Raw genomic sequence first — 26,477 nt, forward strand, 5'->3', positions numbered from 1 at the left:
GAACTCAAGAGTTGGATGGTGAACCGACTGAGCCACCCAGGCTCCCATTTTGTTTAAAATAAAATTTTTTTTTTCATGTTTATTTATTTCTGAGACAGAGAGAGTCAGAGTGTGAGCAGGGGAAGGCAAAGAGAGAGAGGGAGACACAGAATCTGAAGCAGGCTCCAGGCTCTGAGCTGTCAGCACACAGCCTGACCCGGGGCTTGAACTCACAAACCATGACCTGAGCCGAAGTCAGTCGCTCAACTGACTGAGCCATCCAGGCGCCTTTTTTTAAAAAAAAAAATTTTTTTTTTTTAATTTTTTTTTTTTTTTCAACGTTTTTTATTTATTTTTGGGACAGAGAGAGACAGAGCATGAACGGGGGAAGGGGCAGAGAGAGAGGGAGACACAGAATCGGAAACAGGCTCCAGGCTCCGAGCCATCAGCCCAGAGCCTGACGCGGGGCTCAAACTCACGGACCGCGAGATCGTGACCTGGCTGAAGTCGGACGCTTAACCGACTGCGCCACCCAGGCGCCCCTAAAAAAAAATTTTTTTAATGTTTACTTATTTCTGAGACAGAGAGAGACAGAGTTGTTTTGTTTTGTAAAATAGATGACATTAGAGCAGGTTTCCTTTTTGATCGTAGTAATCCAGTAAAGAGGGAGTAATCAGTGATGGAAGAGAAAGAAGGTAATAGTTATAAATCATGATTTTAAGATTCTGACAGGTCAATAATTAAATAAGAGTCTCTGAAATTATATGAAAAACTTCCAGCAAAAGCTCCTTAATTCAGTTTTAAATTCCTTAATTTTGAATAGTTCTGTGAAGATTTCTGGTGTTCTGTTAGCTGCTTCTCATCACTTGTTTTTAAGCATTTAATTTTGAGTTTACATGTACCCAGAATTCTGCTTGCTCAGTTTAACTTTCCTCATAATTTACACATGTCCTAGATACTGAATCTGTGTCCACATGAATATTATTCTGTTGTGATTAGAAGATCAAGTTTTGGGAGCCGGACTAGCTTGGCCTAAGTCCCAGCTCTGCTACTTGGTAGCTGTGTGGTCTTGAAGAAGCTAATTAAAATCTCCGAGCTTCAGTATCCTTTCCTATCAAAAGTTAGTAAGTCGCAAGGATGAAATGTTCAGCACAGGGAATACAGTCGATGGCGTAATACCTTGTGTGCTGACACATGGCAGCTACTCTTGGGGCAAACACAGCACAACGTGCACGGTTGCTGAATCCCTACATTGTACACCTGAAACTAACTTTGTGTGTCAATGTCAATTAAAAAATACTATTTCATTAGCTTGCTTTGAGGCTTAAATAAGAAAACGGACCTAAAGTGGCATCCATTCCATAGCAGACATTCCATAAGTAAGAGCCGATATTATCATCAGTACCATACAGGCAAATTAAAAACAAAGTGAAAAATATTCATATAATTAAAATTTTACAACTGTAAAACTCAATAAATTGCCTAGTGAGTTAAATGACAGAAATTTCTTTTGAATCACTCAAGTAATCTTTGCTTTCATATAGCTTTCAAAAGGTATGCATTAAATATTTTATGGAACTAGACAGAGGCAGTGGTTGCCCAACAGTGTAAACGTACTACATTTGAGTAAGTCACGCACTACAAAAAAAAAATGTCTCCAGATACTGTCAAATGTCCCTGAATGGGGGGCTGGGGGCAAAATCGTCTCCACCGAGAACCACTATTCTCAAGTGGAACATGGGTAAAGAGAGAGGGAGAGATCTAAGGAATAGAATTCTTACACATGTGTAAATGCAGAGGAAGGCATCTAAAGAACAGAACTAATGTGACTACATTTTATATATATATGTGTTGTGTGTGTGTGTGTGTAATTCTCACATATGTATATAATTCTCTCAGGGGAATTCTGATATTAAAAAGTTGTCTACAAAAAAACAAGTATGAAGCTGAATAAAATGTATGAAACGACACTTTGCATAAACTAAACAACAGCATTACGGGACTATGAGCACAGACACCAGAGAAAGAAGGTGAGAGGTGAGCCTCACAACTGAGCAGCTAACAGCCTGGAAGCCATACTCAGGCAGCAGCACAAGCAGGAGTAGAAACAGAGCCCAGTGGTCTGCCTGACGAGAGGAGACAGACGCCAGGCTCTGGGAGGCCAAGGCAGCCAGAACTTGTGAGGCACACTACTGGATATGTAAACACACACACACACACACACACACACACACAGAGACAGACAGGGGGCATGGGAGACAGGAAAGGGGAGGGAGCTCCTGAGATATGCAAAGGGATCCCCTCAAGTCTCTGACAGAGCATCGATCTAGAAGTGCATGAGGTTGGGAGGCTGGAGAAAGTAGCATCAGAAAGTGGGACAAATGCAGGTCACGCAGGGCTAGAGATAGTCTGTACACCCAACAGCCAAGTAAAGAGCCCTTGAAATACACGGGGTACTGGGTGGATTCCTCAGAAAGGTTGTGACTTAATAGTGTGACTTTAGCCTCAGATTAAAGGCTGCTATAGACTTGTCATAAGCAAGCTTAAAAGCAAGCTCCAAACCAATATGCACGTGACTCATCTTTGTGCCAGAACAAAACCCACCACTCAGGCCAATACAACAAACTCCAGCCCTCCACAAGATTAAACAAAACAGAACAAAACCTCACAATATCTAGCATCTCGCCAAAAATTACCAGGCTTGTGGGGTGACTGGGTGGCTCAGTCGGTTAAGCATCCGACTCCAGCTCACGTCATGATCTCATAGGTTCGAGAGTTTGAGCCCTACATCGGGCTCTGTGCCGACAGCTCAGAGCCTAAAGCCTGCTTTGAAATCTGCATGTCCCTCCCTCTCTCTCTCTCTCTCTCTGACCCTCTTCTGCTTGTGTGCTCTCTCTCTCTCAAAATTAAATAAATATTAAAAATAATAAAAATTACCAGGCTTGCAAAGAAGCAGAAAAGTAGGACCCATAGAAAGAGGGAGGGGAAAAAAAGCAAATGGTAAAATGATACAGAAATGACAGAGGTAGTGAAATTAATAAGCAAAGGTCTTACAACAGCTATTATAAATATTATACATATGTAAAGATGCCAAGGAAAGCATGAACATAATGAAGTAAGGGACAATATAAGACCCAAATGGAACTTCTAGAAGTAAAACTACAATATCCAAAATGAAAACTGAATAAAATTAACAACAGATTAGCCACTGCACAACAGAGTAGTGAATCTGAAGATACAGTAACCGGAAACTTTTTGTTTTTACATTGTTGGTGTTTCGAAGTATATGTGTTTGTAACAGTTAAAGTGTGATACAGGTGAATTCAACGTATCAAGAGTTCTAGGGAAGCTGTTCTGCAAAATATTATATACTATACAAACTATTCAAGTCAGACAACACCATTTTTTCAGTGTCTTTTCAACTGAGAAGAATCATATTCTGAGGTGGTGCATACAGAGCAAGCTTTGTTTTTGTTCTTTATTTTCTTCTACAATAGCTTCATATTTCTCTTTCATTTCTGTCGATTCTAGGTGAGGCAGCTCTATTTCTGGATTTTCTAGGGGCAGCAGCTCCTAAGCGATGCTTTAAAAACGCACAGCACTATTAGGTTTCTCCAGTTCTTCATAGAAGGCTGCCAATACCCTGGTCAGTGTGTCCACACCCCCGACTTCTCCAGGCACCTTTAGGACTGCTCGGGCTTTGAGACGGTGCCTTTGTTAAGGCGCCACAGGGACAGTGGCAGCAGGGTGGCCGGTGGGCTCTAGGAACTGGAATTTTTATGTGTGAATTATTTTTTTTTATTACGTACGGTGAATTATTAAATTGCTTCAATATCCAAGCATTCACTAAATCATCTTTTTATTTTTCTCCTTTGTTGACACAGGATACAATCGTTATCAAATATGAAGTTGTCTGATTCTGGCTTTTTCTTTTTTTTTTTTTTTTAATTTTCTTAATGTTTGTTTACCTTTGAGAGAGAGACAGACACAGAACCGGAAGCAGGCTCCAGGCTCTGAGCTATCAGCACAGAGCCCAATGCGGGGCTTGAACCCACGGACCGGACCATGAGATCATGACCTGAGCTGAAGTCAGACATTCAACCAACTGAGCCACCCAGGCGCCGCTGATTCTGTGCCTTCTAATGTAGCCGTCACTCAGTTTCATAATGCGTCACAGTGCTTCAGTTATTAGAGTTTACAATACAGATACGCAAGGCTTCTCTCATCACTCTTCTTTTTTTCAAAATTTCTTTTCCATTCTTGCAGGTCCACTCAAGATGATCCCTGGAACTTTACTCACTACATTTCAAGATGTTACTGAAAAAACATAATTTGGAAAAATGAAGCATCTTTATAATACTCATTTTTTTTTTCTTCCCGGGTTCTATTTCTCTTGATTTAGCTCAGTGATCTTCTGAGACTCTCAGTAAAGTTTTGTGATTTTTTTTATACAGGTCCCTCTTTTTTCCTTCGATTTCCAGAATAAATAATTATATATTTCCAATAACATTTTTACTTGTCTTTCTAACAGTGATATATTTTGCTTGCTTCAATCCTTCCTGTATTTGATTTTCTGTTTATCACTAATTCAACTTACCTATTCTTTCAGTATATGCAAACATGATAGGTGTCTTATCAAATTCTTTGTGCTACTCTGAGGTGAACTGAATGTTCTTCTGAGGATTCCACGCTCTGTCTTCTATAACACTGGGCCTTTTGTCTCCTAGATTCATACAATCGTTCTTCTTGGTGTCTCTAATCAGACCAGTGCGATAGAGGCTTTGTCATTATGTCAGAGGTGTTGGTAGAGGTTAGTGAAGAAGTGCTAAGTTCACTGGGGTCATGTATGAAAAGCAGGAAAAGTGGCTTCTATTTTCACCATACACAAAAATCAATCCCAAGTGGATTACACATATAAATGTGAAAAGTAAAACAATAAAAGCTTCTAGAAGATAACACAGAAGAATATCTTCATGATATCAAGATATAAAGAGTTCTTCAATAAGACACAAAAGCACTAACTATAAATTTACAATTAAAAGCATCTGCTCTTTAAAGGATACTGTAAAGACCATAACATGCCAAAGAGGAGTAGAAGAAATTTGTGACACACTTAATAAAAGACTAGTACGAAGACCATGTTCGAACTCCTCCAAATATAAGAGAATAAGACAAGCAATCCAACAGAAAAATAAGTAAAGGGCAAGTACTTCACAAAAAAGATGCTATCTCAAAGGTCCATAAACATGCAAAATGGTGCTTAGTTTTTTAAAAAAGTTCATTCTGAGAGAGAGAGAGAGAGAGAGAGAGAGACAACGCATGTGCAAAAGTGAGGGAGGGACAGCAAAAGAGGGAGAGAAAGAGAACCCCAAGCAGGCTCTGCGCTGAGCACACGGCTTGATCTTGACCATGAGATCATGACCTGAGCCAATATCAAGAGTTGGACGCTTAACCGACTGAGACACCCAGGTGACCCCGGTGCTCAATTTGATTAAAAATTTAGCAAAAGACAAAATAAAACCACAAAAACACACCATTCAGCTCTGATTAACAAAAAGTACAAGCCTGGCAATATCAAGTCCTGGCAAGGATATGAAGCAAAATGAACTCACACACACTGTTGGTGGGAATATGAACAGGCATGATGACTTCAGAAAGCAAATTAGCATTATTTAGCCCAAGTGAAGATTGGGGGAACTTAAGACCCAGCATGGCCACTTCTGGATATATTCTCTAGGGAAAGCTTGCTTATGTGCTCCAGCTGACATAAATAGAAGAATCTCCATGACAGCTTTGTTTGTAAAAACACTGGAACAGGATTCCAAAACAGGAGAATGGACAGATAAATTATGAATTAGTCAAAGAGTGGGTAGTGTATAACTACACAAATAAACTACAGCTATGAGCAGCATAAGTGAATGAGGAGAAAAGAAGTACATAGTGCATGAATCCATTTGCGTAAGTTCAAAAATGGAGAAAACTAAAGTATATTAATTATACAGATAAGAATCTATGTGACAAACTAAACAGGGAATAATAAGTTCCAAATTCATGGTACTGATTACTTTGGTAGCAGGTGGAAAACCAGAGATACAATCAGAATGAGGCATACAAGAGGGTGTCAACGATGTTGGGAATTTAACTATTGAGTTGAGTGGGGGGGATTCAGGTGTTCTTTTTATTAAGCCATACAAATCCATCACATACTCTTCTGTATTTGTAAGTCATAATAAAAAATTAAAAAAAACAAACAAACACTTATAGTCTGCAGATCCCCTCATTAAACCTCTGCAGCACAAAACCTGCCCTTGCTTATTACCCCGTAGGATTATTTTCTAGAGAGTGACCTGGGAACACTCCCGCCATGGGAATGCAGGCATAGCAGGCCCAGCAAAAGTAGGGGATTAAGTGAAAGTCTATGTACTGCATAATCAGACACCAACCTCCTTCCCTTTCTGCAAACCGACTGATTACCGCATTCTTCACCATCTCATGAAGTTCAATGTATCAACTTTAACCGATCACAGGCCAATCCCTATGTATTACTGTATCAGCAGCATCCCACAGATGGCGTCTCTTACTGTTCTATGGCCCTACTGTGTCCCTGTATGTAGGACACGGCCTTCCTGGCTGGCAGCACAGCACTCGTGTTCTCCACGGAGAGCTCACAGCAGTCACACCTGTCATCATCATGACATGCTTAACTGTTGGTTGAGCTGGTGTTGGTGTGTATGTGTAATGGAGCATTAACTTAGAAAACACAGTCTGTCACAAAAATGCAGTATTACTTTGTTTTGGAATTCGAAGAGCCAAAAAAACAAACAAACAAAAAAAAAACCACACACGGTCAGAACTTACCTCTGCCACTTCCTTTTGAAAAGTCAATGTCATCTGGGTTCTGCCATAAACAAAAGGTCCATCTTTACAAGAAACATTTTCAAGCCACTTGATAATCAGTGGAGTTGATACGCTAAAAGGCAGATTTCCAATAATATGTACATTTGGAGGATCTGGTTAGCAGGAGGAAAAAACAACTTGTAACGATTTCATCAAAGTATTCTGAATACTATTTTGGTTAAGAATAAAAGTCAAACTGGGTACTAACAGCGTCAAACAAAAATACATGAAACGACATGGCTACCTATTTTTCAGTCCATTTATTCTTCAAAAGCAATGTTTCCTCATCATCAGCTTTGAATTATTAAGAAAAACATTCTACCTTAATTAGTGTTCAAAGTCCTCAGGTTTCCCGGCTTAGGAAAAATATGAAAGAGACGGAATTTGAGGGAAAAGGTAATTTGATCCGGACGTGAGGAGGTCAAAGTGCCTATGGGGCACCCAGGTGAAGCTGTCAGAGGATCAGATGCCCAGGAAGGGGGTACAGGCTGCACAGACAGATGGAAGTGTCTGCCGCACACAGGTGTAAGTGTAACCACAGGAGCAGAGGAATTCCGGCAACTCTGGAGCACAAGAGCAGGTGCTCAAGAAGAAAGATCTCAGGAACAACATCTAAGAGGTAGCTGGAAAAAGAACCACCAGCAAGGAACAGCTAGAGAAAGTCATACAATGTAAAAGGGAAAACGGAAGGACCTGGTGTCAGGGAAGACAAGAGCAGAGAAAACGTCCGGAAGAGCAGGTAACACTCAAATGAATGCCTGAGAACCCTGTCAGATAAGGTTTGAGAGAGGAATTCAGGAGGTCACTCTGACTCCGGTGTGACTGGGGCCGGACAGGAGACCTGAAGGCAGTGTACTGAGAGGAGAGCCGGAAGGCGGAGGCAGGCAGTGGCCACCTCTCTGAAGGAGCCTGGCGGTGCTGCGGCCACACACACGGAAACGGTCACGCCAGCAGTACGTGTTCTCAAGGGCTTTATAGGCAAGTAACACACCCCATGTATCTATGGATTCCAAAGAGTTGGTACATAGCGGGGACCCGACTGTCTAAAAAATGAAGACCCTTGGCTGGCCATGGAATGCGAGACGCTGGTAACTGGGTGTGGCGTCGTTTACTAAAACACTTCTTTTTTTCACCATTTGGAAAAAGTAACACTTCATAGTTTATCCCATCATTACATGGTGTCATAAAAATAGCAAGCTTATTTGTCATAAAAATAGCAAGCTAGGGTTTAGAACCCTAAACATTTGAAAAATAGGAGACAAATAAAATAGAAGAAAAAGTAATCAGATTTATCATTTTGGAAAAGAGTAGAAAAGCAGAAAAAATTATAATGTACACTACGTATTCAATTCTGTTTTTATAATATTTAATATAAATGTGTAATGTTTGTAATGTATAATAGCATTAAATATTTGTACTATAAATAATTATAAAAGAAAATACAAAAACCAACCCCAAATCACTTACCATCTTCCCACCGTCTTTTAAGACTTTCTGGAAAAGCCCTTTCTATCTTATATGTCAACACATCACCATGGACAATTCTCAGTTTTCCAGGTGCTGCATCGGAAAGCATCTAGTTTACAAAAAGATCAATAAAATGAGTTCACACTTTGGAGAACAGTGAAACACACACTCTCTCTCTCATTCTCTCTTTCTCTCTCTCTCTCCACACACACACACACACACACACACACACACACACCCCCTGCACCCAACATAAAACTTGATTCTTCATGGTTTAAAAAACAACAACCACCACCCAGATGCAGTCCCCTGAAGCTAAGGAAGTTTAAGAGCAGGAGCGAGTACATGTATCACTAACATCCCTTCCAAAGGAGATTATAAGGAAGAGGTGATCTTCTTTCCACATCAGGTATCACCTCAAGAGGCTCAGACACCCTTGGCTCCAAGTTAGGGAACTTTTGCCCTGAGCACCCCTTGGTGCTGATTCTCTCTCCTAACCTTCTTCTTGCCTAATTCTGGCCACTGGTAGGAAGGATGAAAGAAACACCATAGAAGCCAGAGAAGAGACCCCGGACCAAGGTACCTAGGGTAAATGCCGTGCCTTGCACGTGCTTCTTTACAGCATTATGACCTACTATCTCGTAATTGTGTATAGAGAGGTTTCTTCTCCCTGTGATAACATATGCTCCTTAAGGGTAGCAACTGTTTCCCATCTATCTTAATGTCCCCTGCAGCTACAAAGTGCAGAGTAGGTGCTTCACATTTTTTGATAAGTGAATAAGCGAACGATCAACCATAAAACGGGAAAACTCCTCCTCCCAGCCTGAGATTTGAGATTCTCAAAATTTGTAAAGTCAAGAAACTTGCAAAAAATTATTTCACTGATAAATCAGGTAGAATTATACAAGTAACACTTCAAAAATACAGCGCTGAAATGCTTAAACTGGTAAGAAGCTAAACATTTCAGTTTGGGAATCATCTAGTCTGGTATGTTTAGTCATGGTAGTTTAGCAAAAAAAAATTGTGTATCTCCAATACTATTGTACTTATAGATTATTTTAAATTACCAAATTTGCTAAAACTTAATCTGATGAGTTCCAGACAATAAATCATGGAAAACATAGTAACTCCAACATACTATGAATAAAAAAGGAGGTAACTCTCTTTGGGACAGGCTCTTATTGCATAAAAACTATGCATTTAATGACCGCATTTACCATTAATGAAGAATATTAGTTGTTTTCTAGAATTCTGCTTCACATAATTAAAACAAAACAAATTTGCATACCAAAAACAGAGCAGAACTAAAAGCTTATGCTTCATGATCGTATATAGAGAAAGTAATAAAGTAATTAGTAATTAAGACTAAAACAGAACAAAACCATGTAAACTTAGATCTTTGGCATTAATATACATGCTCTGATAACCACGTTTGAAATGTTAATTTTTTAACATTTAACTGATACACACTCAGCTGCATACCAGAAAACTGGTGTAACACACGTTAACCTTCCTTCCCTAGGTTTAAAGTTGTATTTCTAGCCGATTTCTTTAGGATTGCCCTTCAGACTTAAGTCTCAGCCAATGACAAAGCAAATCCTCCCAAGACTACTCTGTAGCTTGATCTTCCCCTTTCAGACTCCCCACTGAGGAAGAAATGAACACTGGTGACCATAGCTTTCTGTGAAAGCCTTAAAGCAATTATGGGGGGGGAAAAACGCCACACAAACTGAAATGATAGTATGAATGATTACAGACAACAGCCACTTAAACACCTAATGATATTCAGCAATGACACACATTTTCTTACCAACCACTAATAGAGAATGATGTTTTCATTACCATGACAGTATTTGGGGGATGGTGGAGAGGTGGGAAAGATCACTATTACAGCCAGAAGAGCACCCCTACTTTATACTTTAAAACCCTGATGGTGTTAGCTCATAATGTGCTCAAAGCACAGCTGACTACAAATGCAGGCACCCGATTATAGTCAAATGAGTATTTTTACAGACACACGTAAGTTGTTCCATCATTTTTATTTTAGTTTTTAATGCCATATCCTTCCAAAATGAGACTTAAGTCAGTTTAGAGTAAAAGGCATTCATTAGATAAGGCTGTAAAAGAAGAAACAGAAAACCAAACAATGAAAGAAGCAGGTATGTAAATCCTACAGGCGTTAGCTCTGACAATTTATACACTGAATTATAGAATTTTTACTCTCTACTGGAAATAATTATACTAAGTCTCCAGGAGAGAAAATGTTTGTTTTTTTTCTTCCTAGCATTAAGTTTTGTGAGGGGTATATGGAACAAAATAATAGAGAATGCCTTTAACAAAAATGAGGAAACAAATGCAGGAGTATTATTCATATGGTCACTTAAAAAATCTCTCGAAGTCAAGGTTTTAGAGATAGCTTTTCTGCAGGGGGCAAGCACCTAAGGTCCACCTAGGTAATCTGTTGGTGATCTCATTTGATGAGGAAATTTTTTTTAAGTTTATTTATATTTACTTTGAGAGAGACAGAGAGAGAGAGAGCACACATTCAGGGGAGGGGCAGAGAGAGTGGGACAGAGGATCCAAAGTGGGCTCGGTCCCGACAGAAGAGACACCGATGCGGGGCTCGAACTCAAGAACCAGAAGATTATGACCTGAGCTGAAGTCGGACACTTAACCGACGGAGCCACCTAGGTGCCCCTGATGAGGAAATAATTTATGCGACTTTTGGAACTTATGCACAACTAGAAATTCCTTGAGAACAAAGAACTATATTGAATGGCCATTTGGTATGTTTTATGCCACCTCTCATGGTGGGTGAGGGACTCCTGGCAGCCAGCATTGTAGAGTGAGCTAAAGCATTAATTACACAGCCTGGTGATATTACCTTCTTCCTGACCTGTTACATAGTAGGAACCCAAACACTGTTGAAATAAGTGCTAGGCAAACTGTTAGGAAAACTATATGAGAATGAAGGATCTATAATACAGAATGATAGGTGAAAAACAATTTTTATTCTTCTGTAGAACACACAGAAAAGACTAATGCTATTATTCAAAAGGAATTTAAGATAATGTTACAATAGGTATTTTTTTTTTTTTTTTTTTTACGGAAGAAGATGACAGCATGACTTCAAAAAGTCTCCTTGTTTTATTTTTTAAACAGGACCAAAATATGCATGGCAGAAACTCATGTACTCAGTCTCATCAAGGATTTAGAGATTTAATAAACTTTATATTCAAATAGTGTTTACTCCTTTCAGCGTTAACATTTCTTAAAGAGAAACTTCTACAGTAGCCTATCTTTTTCTTGTCTGATTGCTATGGCTAAGATTTCCAGCATTATGTTGAATAAAAACAATGGACATCCTTGTCTTGTTCCAGGTCTCAGAGGAAAAGCTGTCAGTTTTTCACAATTTAGTACAGCATTGGCTATGGATTTTTCATAATATGGCCTTTATGATGTTGAGATATGTTCCCTCTAAATCTACTGTATTGAGTTTTTATCATGAATGGACATTGTACTTTGTAAAATGCTTTTTCTGCATCTATTGAAATGATCATATGGTTTTTATTCTTTCTATTAATGTGATGTATCACATTGATTGATTTATAAATATTGGACTACTCTTGCATTCCTAGAATAAATCCCACTTGATCATGGTGAATGATTTTCTGATGAATACTAATGAAGTAGCAGAAAGAAAAGTTAAGGAAACAATCCCATTTACAACTGTACCAAAAATAACAAAATTCCTAGGAATAAACTTAACCAAAGAAACAAAAGACCCATACTCCAAAAACTATGAAACCCTGATGAAAAACATTAAAGATGACACAAATGGAAAGATATTCCATACTCCTGGACTGGAAGAGACAACATGGTTAAAATGTTCACACTACTTAAGGCAATCTACAGATTCAATGCACCCCTATCAAAATACGAACATTTTCACAGAACTAGTACATATTACCCTAAAATTTGTATGGAACCAAAAAGACCCCAAATAGCCAAAGCAATCTTGAAAAAGAACAAACCTGGAGGTATCACAACCACAGATGTCAAGATATACTGTAAAGCTACAGTAACCAAAACAGTACAGTACTGGCAAAAAAAAAACAAAAAAACAAAAAAACAAAAAACAACACAAGACACATGGATCAATGGAGCAGAACCGAGAGCCCAGAAATGAAACCAAGTTTGTAAGGTCAATTAACCTTTGACAAAGGGGCAGGGATACAGTGGGAAAAAAACATGGTCTCCTCAACAAATGTGCTGGGAAAACTGGACAGCTACATGCAAAAGAATAAAACTTGACCACTTTCTTACACCATACACAAAAATAAAATGGATTAAAGACCTAAATGTGAGACCTGAAATCACAAAACTACTAGAAGAAAACACAGGCAGTAATTCCTTTGACATTCGCCATTTAAAAAAAAAAAAAAATTCCAGATACATCTCCTCAGGCAAGGGAAACCAAAGTAAAATTAAACTACTGGGACTAACCAAAATAAAAAGTTTTCTCACAGTGAAAGAAACCATCAACAAAACACAAAGGCAACCTACTGAATGGGAGAAGATATTTGCAAATGATAGATCTGATATGGGGTTAATATCCAAAATATATAAAGAACTTCTACAACTCAACACACAAAAAACAAATAATTCTATTGAAAAATGGAAAAATGTCTTTTTCCAAAGACAAGATACAGATGGCCAACAGACACATAAAAAGATGCTCAACATCACTAATCAGAGAAATGCAAATCAAAACCACAATGAGATATCACTTTATACCCATCAGAATGGCTAAAATAAAAACCACAAGAAATAACAAATGATGGCACGGTGGAGAAAAAGGGAATCCTTGTGCACTGTTGATGGGAATGCAAATTGGCACAGCCACTGTGGAAACCAGTATGGAGGTTTCTCAAAAACTTAAAAATACAATTTCTATATGACCCAGTAATTCCACTACTGGGTATTCACCCCCCAAAAACTAAAACAGTATTTTGAAAAGACATATGCGCCCCTATGTTTTCTGCAGCATTATTCACGATAGCCAAGATATGAAAGCAACCCGTGTCCATGGACAGATGAATGGATAAAGAAGATGTGGTGTATATATATACGATTGAGTATTATTCAGGCATCAAAAAGAATGAAATCTTGCCATCTGCAGCAACATAGATGGACCCAGATGATAGAATGTTAAGTAAAATAAGTCAAAGAAAAACAAATACCGTACGATTTCCCTCATTTCTGGAATTTAAGAAACAAAACAAATAGAAAAGAGGCAAATAGACAAATTCTTGAATACAGAGAAATAACTACAGTTGCCAGAGGGGAGTTGGGTGGGGGAATGGGTGAAACAGACAAGGAGGATTAAGAGTAAACTTATCTTGAGGAGCATGAAGAAACATAACGAACTGTTGATCATTCTACTGTACACTTGAAACTAGCACAACACTGTGTTAATTATACTTCAGTAAAAAAAAAATTGTGAAAAATAAACAGAAAAAGTCACAGAGGGAAATCTTGCTATACAATATCACAAAATTCTCTTCCTTAAGCCAAGAACAATGAACCCAATTTCACCCTTTTCTTGACTAGGGGTCATTGTTGCCTGTAGAGTAATGGCGTCAGTGGTTATGATCCCTTACTACTGCGCTTTTTTTTCAGTTTTATGTTTGCTTTTTATAGCTTTTCTGCCACAGTAATAACTGTTACTTCTTGCTATTGTCAGCGGGTCTGCTTCTAGCATTGATCTACTTCTAGTTTGTAGTGGACTAGAAAGTCACTTTGGTTGTAAGCCACCTTTTACTTATTTGTTGAGTTTTGATTAACTATGGCTGTAGCCATATCTTAAAGATAAATTACATGTGTGAAGTATGTAATCATGCCACGAAAGAAAGTCAGGCCATCTTCCCTTTTGTAAAATTTGCTAGAGATGAAAGAATTTAAAATTTTACGGTCTCTGATGAAAAACAGCTCCTTTTGCCAGGATGACTACACTACAGATCCCTTTATAAGATGACAGAGAAGGGGAATAATTATAATAGCAACCATTTACTGGCTACTGGCAATATGCTAGGCTCTATATGCCCATCTCTTTACATAAATTTCTCACCATCCTTGTAATGATCACAAACAATAACTATTATCCTCATGCTGCAGATGAGAAAGCTGAAGCTAAAACAGGTTCACAACAGCAAGTTCAAGATCGAAAGCTACTAAGTGCCTTATCTGAGATCTGACATCGGCCAATTTGTTTCTCAATTCTGTGAACTTTCCATCCTACCTATCAGGTAGAAACAATCACTGTTTGCCTATTATAAAACCCAGAGGCAATACTAACAATAATCATGACTTCCTATCTCCAAAGTTGCACAAAATAAACACATAATGATTAAGAAGAATCCTAGAGCTTCTTACTCTGGCTAAGATGGAGAACAGAAGACCAGATAGTCTCTTCTGGCTTAAACAGATAAAAAATAGATAAAATAGACGAAACTACAGTTTTCAGACACTGGACAGCAGGAAAGCAGGAAATCCTGCAGATCCAAGAATCTCAAGGACTCTCACACAAAAGAAACACGAAGAAAAGGACACTAAGGTGCACCGTGATGAAGCTGTTCAAAACCAGTGGGAACTCTCAAAAGCAACCAGGGAAAAAAGGCAGAGGAGCAAAGATAAGAATGACAACAGATTTCTGGTCAGAAACAATGCAAGTGAGAAGACCGTGGAGCCACGGTTGTAGAGTACTAAAAGAAAACAGTTGCCAGTATGTTTTTCAACAACAAAGGGAAAATAAAATACTTCTTCAGACATACAAACACTGAAAGTTCCACAAAACTTACAAAAAATGCTGAAGAAAGTCAGGTACACAGAAAATAATACTAGGTGGACATACGGATGAGGAGCACTCAGCACAGTAACCATATGGGTAAATACGTAACAATTTTTCTTATTATAGCTGACCCTTTAACAACAGGGTCTGAACTGCACTGGTCCATGTATATGCGGATTTCTTACAGTACTATAAATGTATTTTCTCTTATGATTTTCTTAATATGATTAGGATAATAGGAATATGATATGATTTTCTTCTCTCTAGATTATTTTACTGTAATAAACAGCACATAACACATGTAACATACAAAGAATGTGTTAAGTGATTGTTTATGTTATTGGTAAGGCTTCTGGTTAATAGTAGGCTTTAGTTAAATTTCTGGGGAGTACAAAGTAATACGTGGATTTTCAACTGTGCAGAGGTCAGTGCCCCTAACCCCCACATTGTACAGAAGTCTACTGTATTGAAACCTCTTTAATATAGCATTGACTGTTAGAACAAAAATAACATTGTACGGTGAAGTTTACAGCATGGAGAAGCAAAACACAGGACGCCAACAGTACAAAGGCCTGGCAGGGAGAAACACATTATTCTAAGATTTGTATGCTATACATGAAGTGGTATTTTATTACTTGAAGGTGAACTGGGATATGTTAAAGATGTATACCATATACCTTCAATAAACTACTAAAAATAACAAAACAAAGAGTTATAGATAAAAATTGCAGTAGGCCCAACACTGGCCCCACAAAATGCCCACATCCTAATCCCTGGGACTATGTTATTTTATATGGTAAAAGGACTTTGCAGATGTGATTACAGATCTCAGAATGGGGATATTATCCTAGATCATCTGGGTGGACCCAAAATAATCAATCACAAAAGACTTTAAAAGAGTGAGTCAGAAGGATCAAAGTCAATGATAGATGTGGAAGTGAGAGGTCCATGAGCTAATGAATGCAGGTGGCCTCCAGAAGCTGGAAAAGGCAAAAAAAAAAAATTCTTCCCTGAAGCCTCCAGAAAAGGAACACGGCCCTACTGACCTTCATTTCAGACTTCTTATCCCCAGAACTGTAACAGAATAAATGTGTGTCATTTTAAGCTGTTGTGTTTGTGGGAATTTGTTACAGCGACAATAGAAAACCAGTACACAAATGGACATGGTCAGATTGGTGAGAAAAAAAGCAAGACCCAATTATATGCTGTCGATAAGAAATCGACTTTAAATATGAAGACATACAGGAAAGGATGAAACGGACATTAATCAAAAGAAAGCTGGCATGGTTATGTTATTATCAAAGTAGATTTTAGAGGAAAGAATATCACCAAGGATCATGATGATCATTTCATAATGATAAAGGAGCCAATTTGTCATGAAGACCTAACAATCCTAAATGTTTATGCACCTAATAACAGTGTTTCAAAATAGATGAGAGCAAAACTGAGAGAACTGCAAGGACAGACCAACAAATCTGCACTTAAGAGATTTCAATACCCCTCTCTTAACAACAGAACAAGTAGGAAATCACTAAGAATACAAAAGGCTTGAATAACTCCAACTTGACCTTACTGAAATGTCCATAGCATCCAATAGAAGAATGTACATCCTTTACAGCAGAAGGCATATTCTGCATAAGGAACATTTACCAAGATAGATCATGTGTTACACCATTAAACAAGCATAAATTAATTTAAAATGATTTTAAGTCATGCAAAGTAAGTTTTCTTATCACAATGGAATTAAGTTAAAAATCAGTAATAGAAAGAGATCTGAAAAACAAGCTAAATGATACACTTCTAAATACTCTAAGAAGTCAAATTAAGAAATTAAAAGGGAAACTGGAATTGAAGGTTTATATGGAAATTCTCAACTTCTTTTAGAAATCTTTCTTTAGGTATAAAATCTCTAAAAAAATTTTTTTTAAGTAAATCAGTATTTTGAATAAATGAAAATGAAAACACAACACCTCAAAATTTGTAGGATTCTACTCAGGTTGTATTGAGAGGAAAATTATAGCACTTAACATCTATAAGAAAATAAAAAAGGCTTCAAAGAGAAAACCTCAGCTTCCACCTTAAAAAAATATAGAAAAGAACAAATTAAACCTCAAGGAAACAGAAGGAAGAACATAAAGATTTCAGAGCAGAAATCAGTGAAATAGAAAACAGAACACAAGACAGAAAAATCAATATCAAAAGCTTTTTTTTGTTGTTGTTTTTTCAGAAGATCAATAAAGTTGACCAATATGTAGGGAGACAAAATACCAATATCCGGAATGAGAGAGACTTTATCACCACAGATTCAATGGATGGTTGGCTTACCATTAGAAAAAAAAAAAAGATCAATATAATTCACTATATTAACAAACTAAAAACAAAAAAAGCCATATGATTATCTCAATAAACTCAGAAAAAGTATTTTTGCAAATAAATTATTTAAAAAATATATATATTAAAAAAACAAACACCACAACCTCTCAGGTAGCTAGAACAGAAAGGATCTTCCTCAGGCTGAAAAAGGAGATCTAGGAAAAACCTACAACTGACATCATACGTACTGGTGGAAGTCTGAATGCTTTCCCTCAGATCAGGAATGGGCAAGGATGTTTAACTGTACTGGAGATTCTAGCCAAGACAAAAAGAAATAGCAGCAAACAGACTGAAGTGGAAGAGGTAAATGGTTTTTATTATAGATGAAATGATAATACATGCAGAAAATCCTAAGAAATCTACAAAATAGCCACTAATAAGTGAGCACAGCAAGGCTGGAGGATACAAAGTCCACTCCCAAAACAAATGATATTTGTACATAGTAGCAACAAACAAATGGAAATTGAAATTAAAAAACAATACCAAGTATAATAGCATCAAAAAACAGGACATAGTTAGGGATAAATTTGACAAAAGATGTGTAAGACTTGAATACATAGAACTGTAAAACACTGCTGACAGAAATTAAAGAAAATCTAAATAAATGGGGAAATATACCATGTTTAAAGATTAGAAGCCTAGATCATTAAGATGCCAGTTCTCCTAAAAGTGATCTAGAGTTTTAATCAGGTTTTAAAAAAAAAAAAAAAAGAGGAAATTGATGATTTAATGTTAAAACTATATGGAAATGCAAAGAACGTAGAATAGCAAGAACAATTTTGGAAAAGGCAAGGTTGGAAGACTCAAATTACCTGCTCTCGAGTCTTACTATAGAACTACAGTAATCAATACAGGTTGGTATCCATGAAAAGAGAGATCTAGAACAATAGAAAAGAGCTGGAAGTCCAGGAACAGACCAGTGTACATAAGACCGGCTGAGTTTCGACAATATTACCAAGCCAATTCAATAAGAAAAACAATTTTCAACAAATGATGCAAAAAAATGAACTTCTACTCCCACCTCACACTACATACAAAAGGTAACCCAAAATGTATCACAAGCCTATGTGCAAAATCTAAAACTTTAAGACATCTAAAAGAAAACACGGAAATTCTTAGTTCTTGTTTTGGCCATTATCTTTAACATAAGATGCAAAAAGCATCAAATTCAAAAGGAAAAACAACTGATAAACTTTACTTTATTAAAACTAAATTTTACTCTTTGAAAGACACTGTTAAATGTCTAAGAAAATGAAAAGGTAAGTCACAGCTGAGGAGAAAACATTACAAAACACGTAGCTGACAAAGAACTTGTATCTAAACTACATAAAGACCTCTTACAATGCAATAATATGAAGACAAAACAAAAAATGCTCAAAATATTTGCACGATTCCCCAAAAAGATATACAGATGGCAAATAAACACACGAAAATATGCCCAAAATTACTGATTAGGAAAATGCATATAAAAGCTATGTTAAGACACTGTAAGATACTGTTATACACTCGCTTGGATGGTTACAATTAAAAAGACTGACCACACCAAGTGTGAGAAGCATGTGAAGCCACGGGAACTCTCACGCACAGCTGGTGGGAATGATAAATGGTACAGCCACTTTGTAAAACAGTTTGGTAGTTTCACAAGAAGTTTAACATACACCTGCCATAAGACTCAGACATTCCACCTCTAGCTCTTTAGCAGATCAGTGGTTGCCCTAAGATAGGGAAAGGGAAGAGGGAGGGCTGGATTATAAAGGAAAATGAGGAATCTTGAAGGTGATGAGTAATTTTCTTGATTACGGTAATGGTTTCATGAGATTATGTATTTGTCGAAACTCAGTAATCTGTACACTTTTAACAACGTGTGCAGTTTACTGAACATTAATAACTCAATAAAGCTGTAAAACAAAGTATTTAGTGCAGTAAACCCTCCATATTGTTATTAATATACAAAATCCTTAAAACAAAAAATGAAGAACCCAGATTATTGACTTCAAGGAGAACATGTTATTTGTGATGTTATCTCCAATTCAGAAATGGGGGAAGATTTCAAGTTCTTTGAGGTATTAAAAAAATCTCACTCCCCTCCAAAGCAGAGACAATTGGCTCAGCCACAGAAATGTAACAATAACTAAAAAATAATAAAGACCTCACCCCCCCCCCAATGCATAATCACAAGAGAATGCTACAATATTAAGAGAAAGAAACCCTGAATGTCCAATGCTGGTTCAAGGAGGTGGGACAAAGCTCCAACATTCCCACAGCACTAGGGATTTATTTTCCAGTGATCCAAAGGAATAACCTTTCTCCTCTACCTCTTTCCAGATTAGCAGTCTCATGATCAATCTTTAATTAATAGAAATGCCCAAGGCACAGGGATAATAATTTAATTGATTACTTCTATCGAAAAATATATTGCATGGTTAACTAAGTATGAGGCATTCATTTAATCCTCATTACTATCCTACAAGCAAACTGAGGCCTTGAGACATAGTCACCTGCCCAAAGTCATACACCCAGTAAATGGTAGAGCCTGAAGTCAAACCCAATCTGATGCTGCAGTCTGTGTTCTTTAAACACAAAGCTATATTATAGTACTTTCACACAGCAGACATGTTTTTTACCTTACAACATGCTGACGGTGAAACCTGTATGTTAGTAACTGTGTTAGTAACATACTACTGTATTTAGTAAGATCCTAAGATGCCTCATATATTAAGATAGAAGATGCCTTATAAGTAAGACGCCTTATATAGTGAGATATAAGATGCCTTATAAGATCCTAAGATGATATTATAAGAATTGGATCAAGACACAAATGACATACTTCCAGCTAGAAGACATTTTATAAATTATTACAATTTCTTTAAAAAGTAATTCTATTAGCTCAGAAACCACTAAAATGGAATCCTTTAAATAGATCACACCTTCTGCCTTTATTCATTTTCATGATTAATTTAGTACCTCTAAATGAAAGTGGTTTTGCATATTGAAACCTTCTTTACAGGAAAAAGAAATCTATGTGATATTTTAGTACCCAACATTTCTTTTTAAGGCAAATTCTTTTCCTGCATATAAGACACTAAGAATTAATTTTGCTTCTTCTACAGAAACAGGTTAGAAGACAAATACACATTTCTTGCAGAGTAATTTACCTTGAAACAAATCTTTGTATTCAGAAAAAAAGGTCACAAAACTTTTTAAATAACCAACGCCACACAATTATTCATCCTCGCGATTAAATGATCTCACCGTCGTGAGATGAGCCCTGGGTCTGGCTCTCTGCTGACAGTGCAGCGCCTGCTTCAGATTCTCTCTGCCCCTCCCCCGTTCATGGGCGCGCGCATGCGCGCGTGCCCTCTCTCTCAAAATAAATAAAAAATTTTAAAAATGACACATTTAGTTGGCTGATTAGATAGACACATAAAGTCAACCTTTTATTCTCCCATTTAAGACACTATTGAACACCTGCTATACTCCAGGCACTGTTGCATGTGGTAGAGATACAGCACGGAAGGGAACACACAAAAATCTCTATGCTCTTTGCACTACATTCCAGCACATTCCAGGCGGGGGGGGGGGGGGGGGGTAGACAACAAATAAGAACATACAGAAAATGTATCCGATGAGGATCAATCCAACGAGATAAATAAAACAAGGCAGGGGTTAGGAGTGCAGGGGCTGGGGCAGGCATTTGAAAAGAGAAGGGTGTAGTTGTCTTTTAAACAGCCCCTCTTCGCACATCTTTTGTTGGGATCAGAGAGGAGAGTGTGCAAATTAAGGTGGGGATGAACAGAAATTTGATTCACCCCCTTGCCTTATGAGAAAGAATTGCACATAACAGATGGGAAGACTGAGGGTTAGGAAGTCTCTTCAAGGGCAATAAAGTCAGAAGAGTATTCTTATGTCCAGAAAGGGCTAGATGAAAAAATCTGAGGGGCGCCTGGGTGGCTACTGACTCTTCATTTCAGCTCGGGTCATGAGCTCCGTTTGTGAGTTCAAGCCCCACGTCAGGCTCCACACTGACAGCCGGGACCCTGCTTGGGATTCTCTCTCTCCCTCTCTCTGCCCCTCTCCTGCTCATGCTTTCTCTCTCTCTCTGTCAATAAATACATAAAACTTAAAAAGAAAAAACCTGAAGAGAATGACATAGTGTGCTTCAGCTTCTTTTTATTATCTCATGATCTCACTGAAAATAAAATATTCCCACTTTCACTTCTGAGATGCAGACAGTTCTTGAAAGAAAGTAATTCAAAGCAAAAAATCAGTATTAAATTCCATATTTGATCAAGGAATATGCACCATATGGCAATCCCAAAATAAAGTTATAAATTGAAAACCAATTCTGTCAAAAGTATAAAAATTAGATAAAACTAAATTTTATATAACTTTTTAAAGCAAAAACTAGATGTAGCCAAATAAAATCTGATAAATAAAAACTCCCTTAAAAAAAAAAAACAAAAAAAAACCCATCGCATGCACACAAAGCCCTAGATTTTCAAACAAACTTCCTCAAACTGTTCTGGCAGAAATTAAACGTTTTTCAATTGTTGCATACACAAGCATTAGGACGTACCAATTGTAAACCAATTTGTCTCTTGTATGATAGTAATAATGCAGATAACTTTATTTTTCGGTTACACTCAATAAATTGCTGCTTATCTAAGCCAAAGGCTAAGGGCTCTTCTAAACTTTTAGAATTACAGAGGAATCAAAGTTCCTTAAGCCATTAAGTGCCCCCTGTGAAGAATTCCCTTTACAATATCCCTGATATAATGGGTTCCGCTCTTTGCTACCACTTAAAAAAATGTAAGTCCCACCTTATTTTAAATCCACATCTGCCTCCCTCAATTCTTACCTATTTGTATGATTTTTTTTTTTCTAGAAATCCAAATAAGCGATCTTCTTCACTGCCACCTTTCACAGGCAGCTCTGAATCCCCTCACTCAAAGATCCTCTCCTCGGAAACACGCCCAGCTCCTTCAAATATTTCTCATATAACAGCACCTATTGTTTCATTTCATTCAAACCTCATCTTAAATCTACGTGCACAGTGGTACCACTTCACTTCTTTGCCTAAGAAATTCTTAAGAAATGCCTAAGCTTGACAATTAGTCTCCCTTAAAAGAAACCTCGGTTTTCTCCATCTTTTGCTTATAGAAAGGATTTTCTGAATCTAAATGAAGTTCTCAGAAGTCATGCCAATAGCGGGGTCATTATTGGCGTTAATTATTTTCCTTAGTTTTGAAGGAATGGGCCAGAACATACATGGCTATTAGATTAAAAAAACAGATCACACAAAACTAGGTTAACATTAATACATAAAGCAGGTTTATTCAAATAGTGGTCAACAGACCATGTGGGGATGCTTGTTAGAAATGCAATTCCTGGACTTCTCCAGACCATAGAATCAGAATCTCTGGAAAAGGATCTGGAGATCCACAGTTTGAGGAGCAACCTACACAATCTTTGGATATACTGAGGTTAAAGAATCATGGACTGAAGATTTCAATTGGGTTTTTACCTCCTAGAAAAGGCATTTTAAGTCTCTCACCTGTAATCCAGGAATAAATCGACTATCCTTTTCAACCACCAGAAGTTCAGTAACATTGGCATTGAGAATGGATCTTGTGATTCCCCCTGGCCCAGGGCCCACTTCATAAACATAAGCATTTGTCAGATCACCAGCTTTCCTTACAATTTTATCTAGGAGAGAAAAAAAAAAAGTTGTAATTATCTGGACAAATTTCAATGTATAGAAGTTAACAAAAAAATAATCTCCACAAATTCTTATCAACCATGACTTAACTAATCCTTTACACCATATTTATTTAGTTATTTAACTCTTAGCCTAAACCAATAAACATGTAGTGGCCATCCAAAATCCTACCACATTATAGTTGAATTGTATCAGTCCCTTAGGAAAAACGGGATTATGACAAAACTTCCTAACTTAAATGTAGTTAAACACTGTATTTTCTATCCATTCCTCTGCCAAACCAATCAATTCCTAACAACTGACCAGCTAAACCATCTCTCTACACTTGCCAGGTACTGAATATTTGAATAAGACCAGTTTCACATTCAGAATTTCTACTGCTCCCAGTTATAAATTCAAAAGCAAAAAGTAATGGCAGTCTCCTTTTTACTTATAGACATATAGCTGGTCAACATGGCCATAGCAACAAGTTCCTAGATCATAGGATTAGCAGAAATTTACAGATTCTTGGTCACTTTTCTGGAAAAAGCTAAACTTATACCTGGAAGTTTTTTAAACTTTGCAAATATGCAAATTGATATGGAAAAGTTAATGTTTTGAATTAATCAGCCTCTTTAAGTAAGCAGATATTAAGAAATCATGAAAAGGATTGTGGCAATCGATCATCACTTATGGAATAACATACAATGGGCTGGCCTTACTGACGGAGATAATAAAATCCAAGTAACTGGGGCTCCTGGGACAGTGGGAACTTAGCCACTGAAAACACACCAGCACTTCTCTGCAGTGTTCGCTGGGACTGTATAGTCCCATTTTTGTAGGCTTAAACGCAGTAATAGTCTTTCAACCACCCAAAAATAGTTTGCCTTCTGACTGGCTGGGAGGGAATTAGTACACGTCCCCAACCATTTGTTTTAGGTGGTTTACAAGCTTTCTCCCACGCATCTCAACAATCCTTCCAACACATTAAGAACTACTATCCCAATTTAACTTTTCATTTGTTTCATTTGGGCAAGGTCATGTAGAAAGCAAATGGGAGAGAAGGGACTCCAGCTCAGGTGTAAATTCTAAAGCAATCCTTCCTCCATTACAGACCAACGCCCTTCAGAGGGTACAGGGATGATTATTATCCCTTTCAGAAGGAAAAGGCGTAATGAATTCAATATTCTCATTTTTTTTTAATGGAGAACTAGGATGGTAGGCAGGTCAGGGGCTCTGCCCTCAAACTTTTCAGGCACATTCAAATACAAATGAGTATCAAAGAGGCACTGTCAGTTGGCCAAGCATCTGCTCCCACCAGAACTTCCCACCGCAGACAAGTACTTTAATCTCTTACTCTGGTTCCCAGAGAAGAGGGAATAGTACCTAGATTCCAGAATTTATCCCCGGGGAGAACAAAGACTCACATGAGATACTATAAATGAAGAATTTTTTTTATATTAAAAATATAAGATCGGGGCACCTGGGTGGCTTGGTTGGTTAAGTTTTGGACTCTTGATTTTGGCTCAGGTCATGATCTCATAGTCATGGGATGGGGAGCCCTGAGTCTGGCTGAGCATGGAGCCTGCTTGGGATTCTCTCTCCCTCTTCCCTGCTCATGCTCTCTCAAACATTTAAAAACATACATACAAAGATCTCTATTTTCAGCCTTGAGAATGGTGCTTTATGTCTATCATATGTGACTAACAACTGGCAATGCTGGCTCTGGTCATTTCTAGGACTAAAGAATTTTAGAAGCAGATAACCCTTTAACGCTCTGGAAGGAGGGGCCCTCCCCTAATTAACATAGGAGAACCTGAAGCTTAGTTTCTACTGGCAGAATAGACTCCACATCCCGTTATTGTGCTTTGTAAACTCTACTTCCTTTAACTGAAAATGAACTTGAGTATGATTCGTTGATCTTTTTAGCTCCTGAAGGGGGCCAAATGGAATATCAGTATCTCGAATACTCTACTGCAACAGTGAATTAGTGGACACATTTGTAAGACAGGTTAGTCTTGCAACCTCACCTTTTAGAAGTATCACTAAGACACAGGAGCGGTGGTTAAACGCATGCATACGTTTGTCACCAGACTCTGCACTTCATACTAGTTCATTCGATGGCACGTGAATTTTACCTCACAAAAAGCGACTTAAAATCAGGGACGGGAACAATGTAAACCTACTAAAAAACGTAAGCCCCTTGAGGAAAGACGTTGCCTTGTTCACTCCCAAATTGCACCTCCAGCACTAGCACAAAGTAGTCTGTTTGACGTGTATTTTACTGAATATTTGCGCCCCGCGGGTTTTGCATTCAACAAGTAAGCGTTTAAGTAAGTAATCCCATGAGCGACCCACTTTCCGACGTGTTCTCGAAGAACTCCCCGCACTAATTGAAATTCTAACTTCGGACTGCATGAAAATCAAACCTAGTGTTAATGCAGCAAGACTCGCATTTCCACAACCGCCTAACACGATACGCGACCCCGGCCTCCCCCAGGGTTTGCTCGGCGTCTGTACGACCTGCTTCCCCTGGCCCACGGCAACCCCCCGAACACGCCATTCCGCAAGCAAACAACGCATTCCACGCGTCTCCTGGGCGGGGCTCCGGAGTTCTTTAGCACAGAGCGGTAGAAGGACCTGACCTAAGGCCCGCTGCACACTGCCTGACCCCAGATACCCGCCCGCAGACCCCCGGCCCGTGTCCCCCAGGGATGCGGGGCAGACAGCCGGGGAGCACTCAGAAGACAGCCACCTGTCAGCCTCAAGTCCAGGAGAAAATTCTGGGATAGCTGCTTCACCGCTTGCAGCCTGAACAACTTAATGATTTCTCGAATCGTGGGCAACGGCGGAAGGCGGAAAGTGCTCAGTGTCCCAGAAGCAGCCATAAGGCCCCGCGAAACCACCCAAGCCGCTTGGCTAGTTTTTTCACGCTGTTCTTAAATCGTCGGGGAGGGGAGAGGGAGGTGGCGGGAGTCTGGGAGCGTTAAGGCCCGCCTCCGAGCCCGCCTCCCAGCCCACCTCATTGGTCGGATGTGCCTCGCCGGAAGCGAAGAGGGCAGACAGGAAATCCGGGTGCACCCAGAGCTCCGGCTCCGCGTCTAGCTAAGCGCGGTGCAGGCTGGGTGTGCGCTACTTTTCCCTCGGCGGGCGGGGCCTCTCCCGGGTGGGTGGTGGCCAGAGCGGCCCGCGGAGGCGGGGCGAGGCGGGGCC

At 38.5% G+C, this 26,477-nt stretch overlaps 1 protein-coding gene and 1 pseudogene across 2 annotated transcripts in view; both read right to left on the bottom strand.

The window, feature by feature from the left end:
* TFB1M (transcription factor B1, mitochondrial) overlaps window positions 1–26,255 on the bottom strand; it is a 64,726-nt gene extending 38,471 nt beyond the window's left edge. Inside the window, exons 1-4 of one of the 2 annotated variants that reach the window (XM_058735752.1) lie at window positions 26,020–26,255; window positions 23,121–23,272; window positions 8,344–8,452; window positions 6,838–6,989 (exon numbers count right to left, since the gene is read on the bottom strand). In XM_058735752.1, coding sequence (XP_058591735.1) covers window positions 6,838–6,989; window positions 8,344–8,452; window positions 23,121–23,272; window positions 26,020–26,152 — 546 coding nt within the window. In that variant the 5' untranslated portion in view covers window positions 26,153–26,255. Of the gene's footprint in view, window positions 1–6,837; window positions 6,990–8,343; window positions 8,453–23,120; window positions 23,273–25,294; window positions 25,314–26,019 lie in introns of those variants that run through there. The other variant, XM_058735753.1, reaches the window with a different exon arrangement.
* On the bottom strand, window positions 2,873–4,601 carry LOC131514926 (c-Myc-binding protein-like; annotated as a pseudogene).
* Window positions 26,256–26,477: the final 222 nt, after the last annotated feature.

The sequence above is a fragment of the Neofelis nebulosa genome, chromosome 6, assembly GCF_028018385.1.
Source record: "Neofelis nebulosa isolate mNeoNeb1 chromosome 6, mNeoNeb1.pri, whole genome shotgun sequence".
Taxonomy (NCBI): Eukaryota; Metazoa; Chordata; class Mammalia; order Carnivora; family Felidae; genus Neofelis; species Neofelis nebulosa.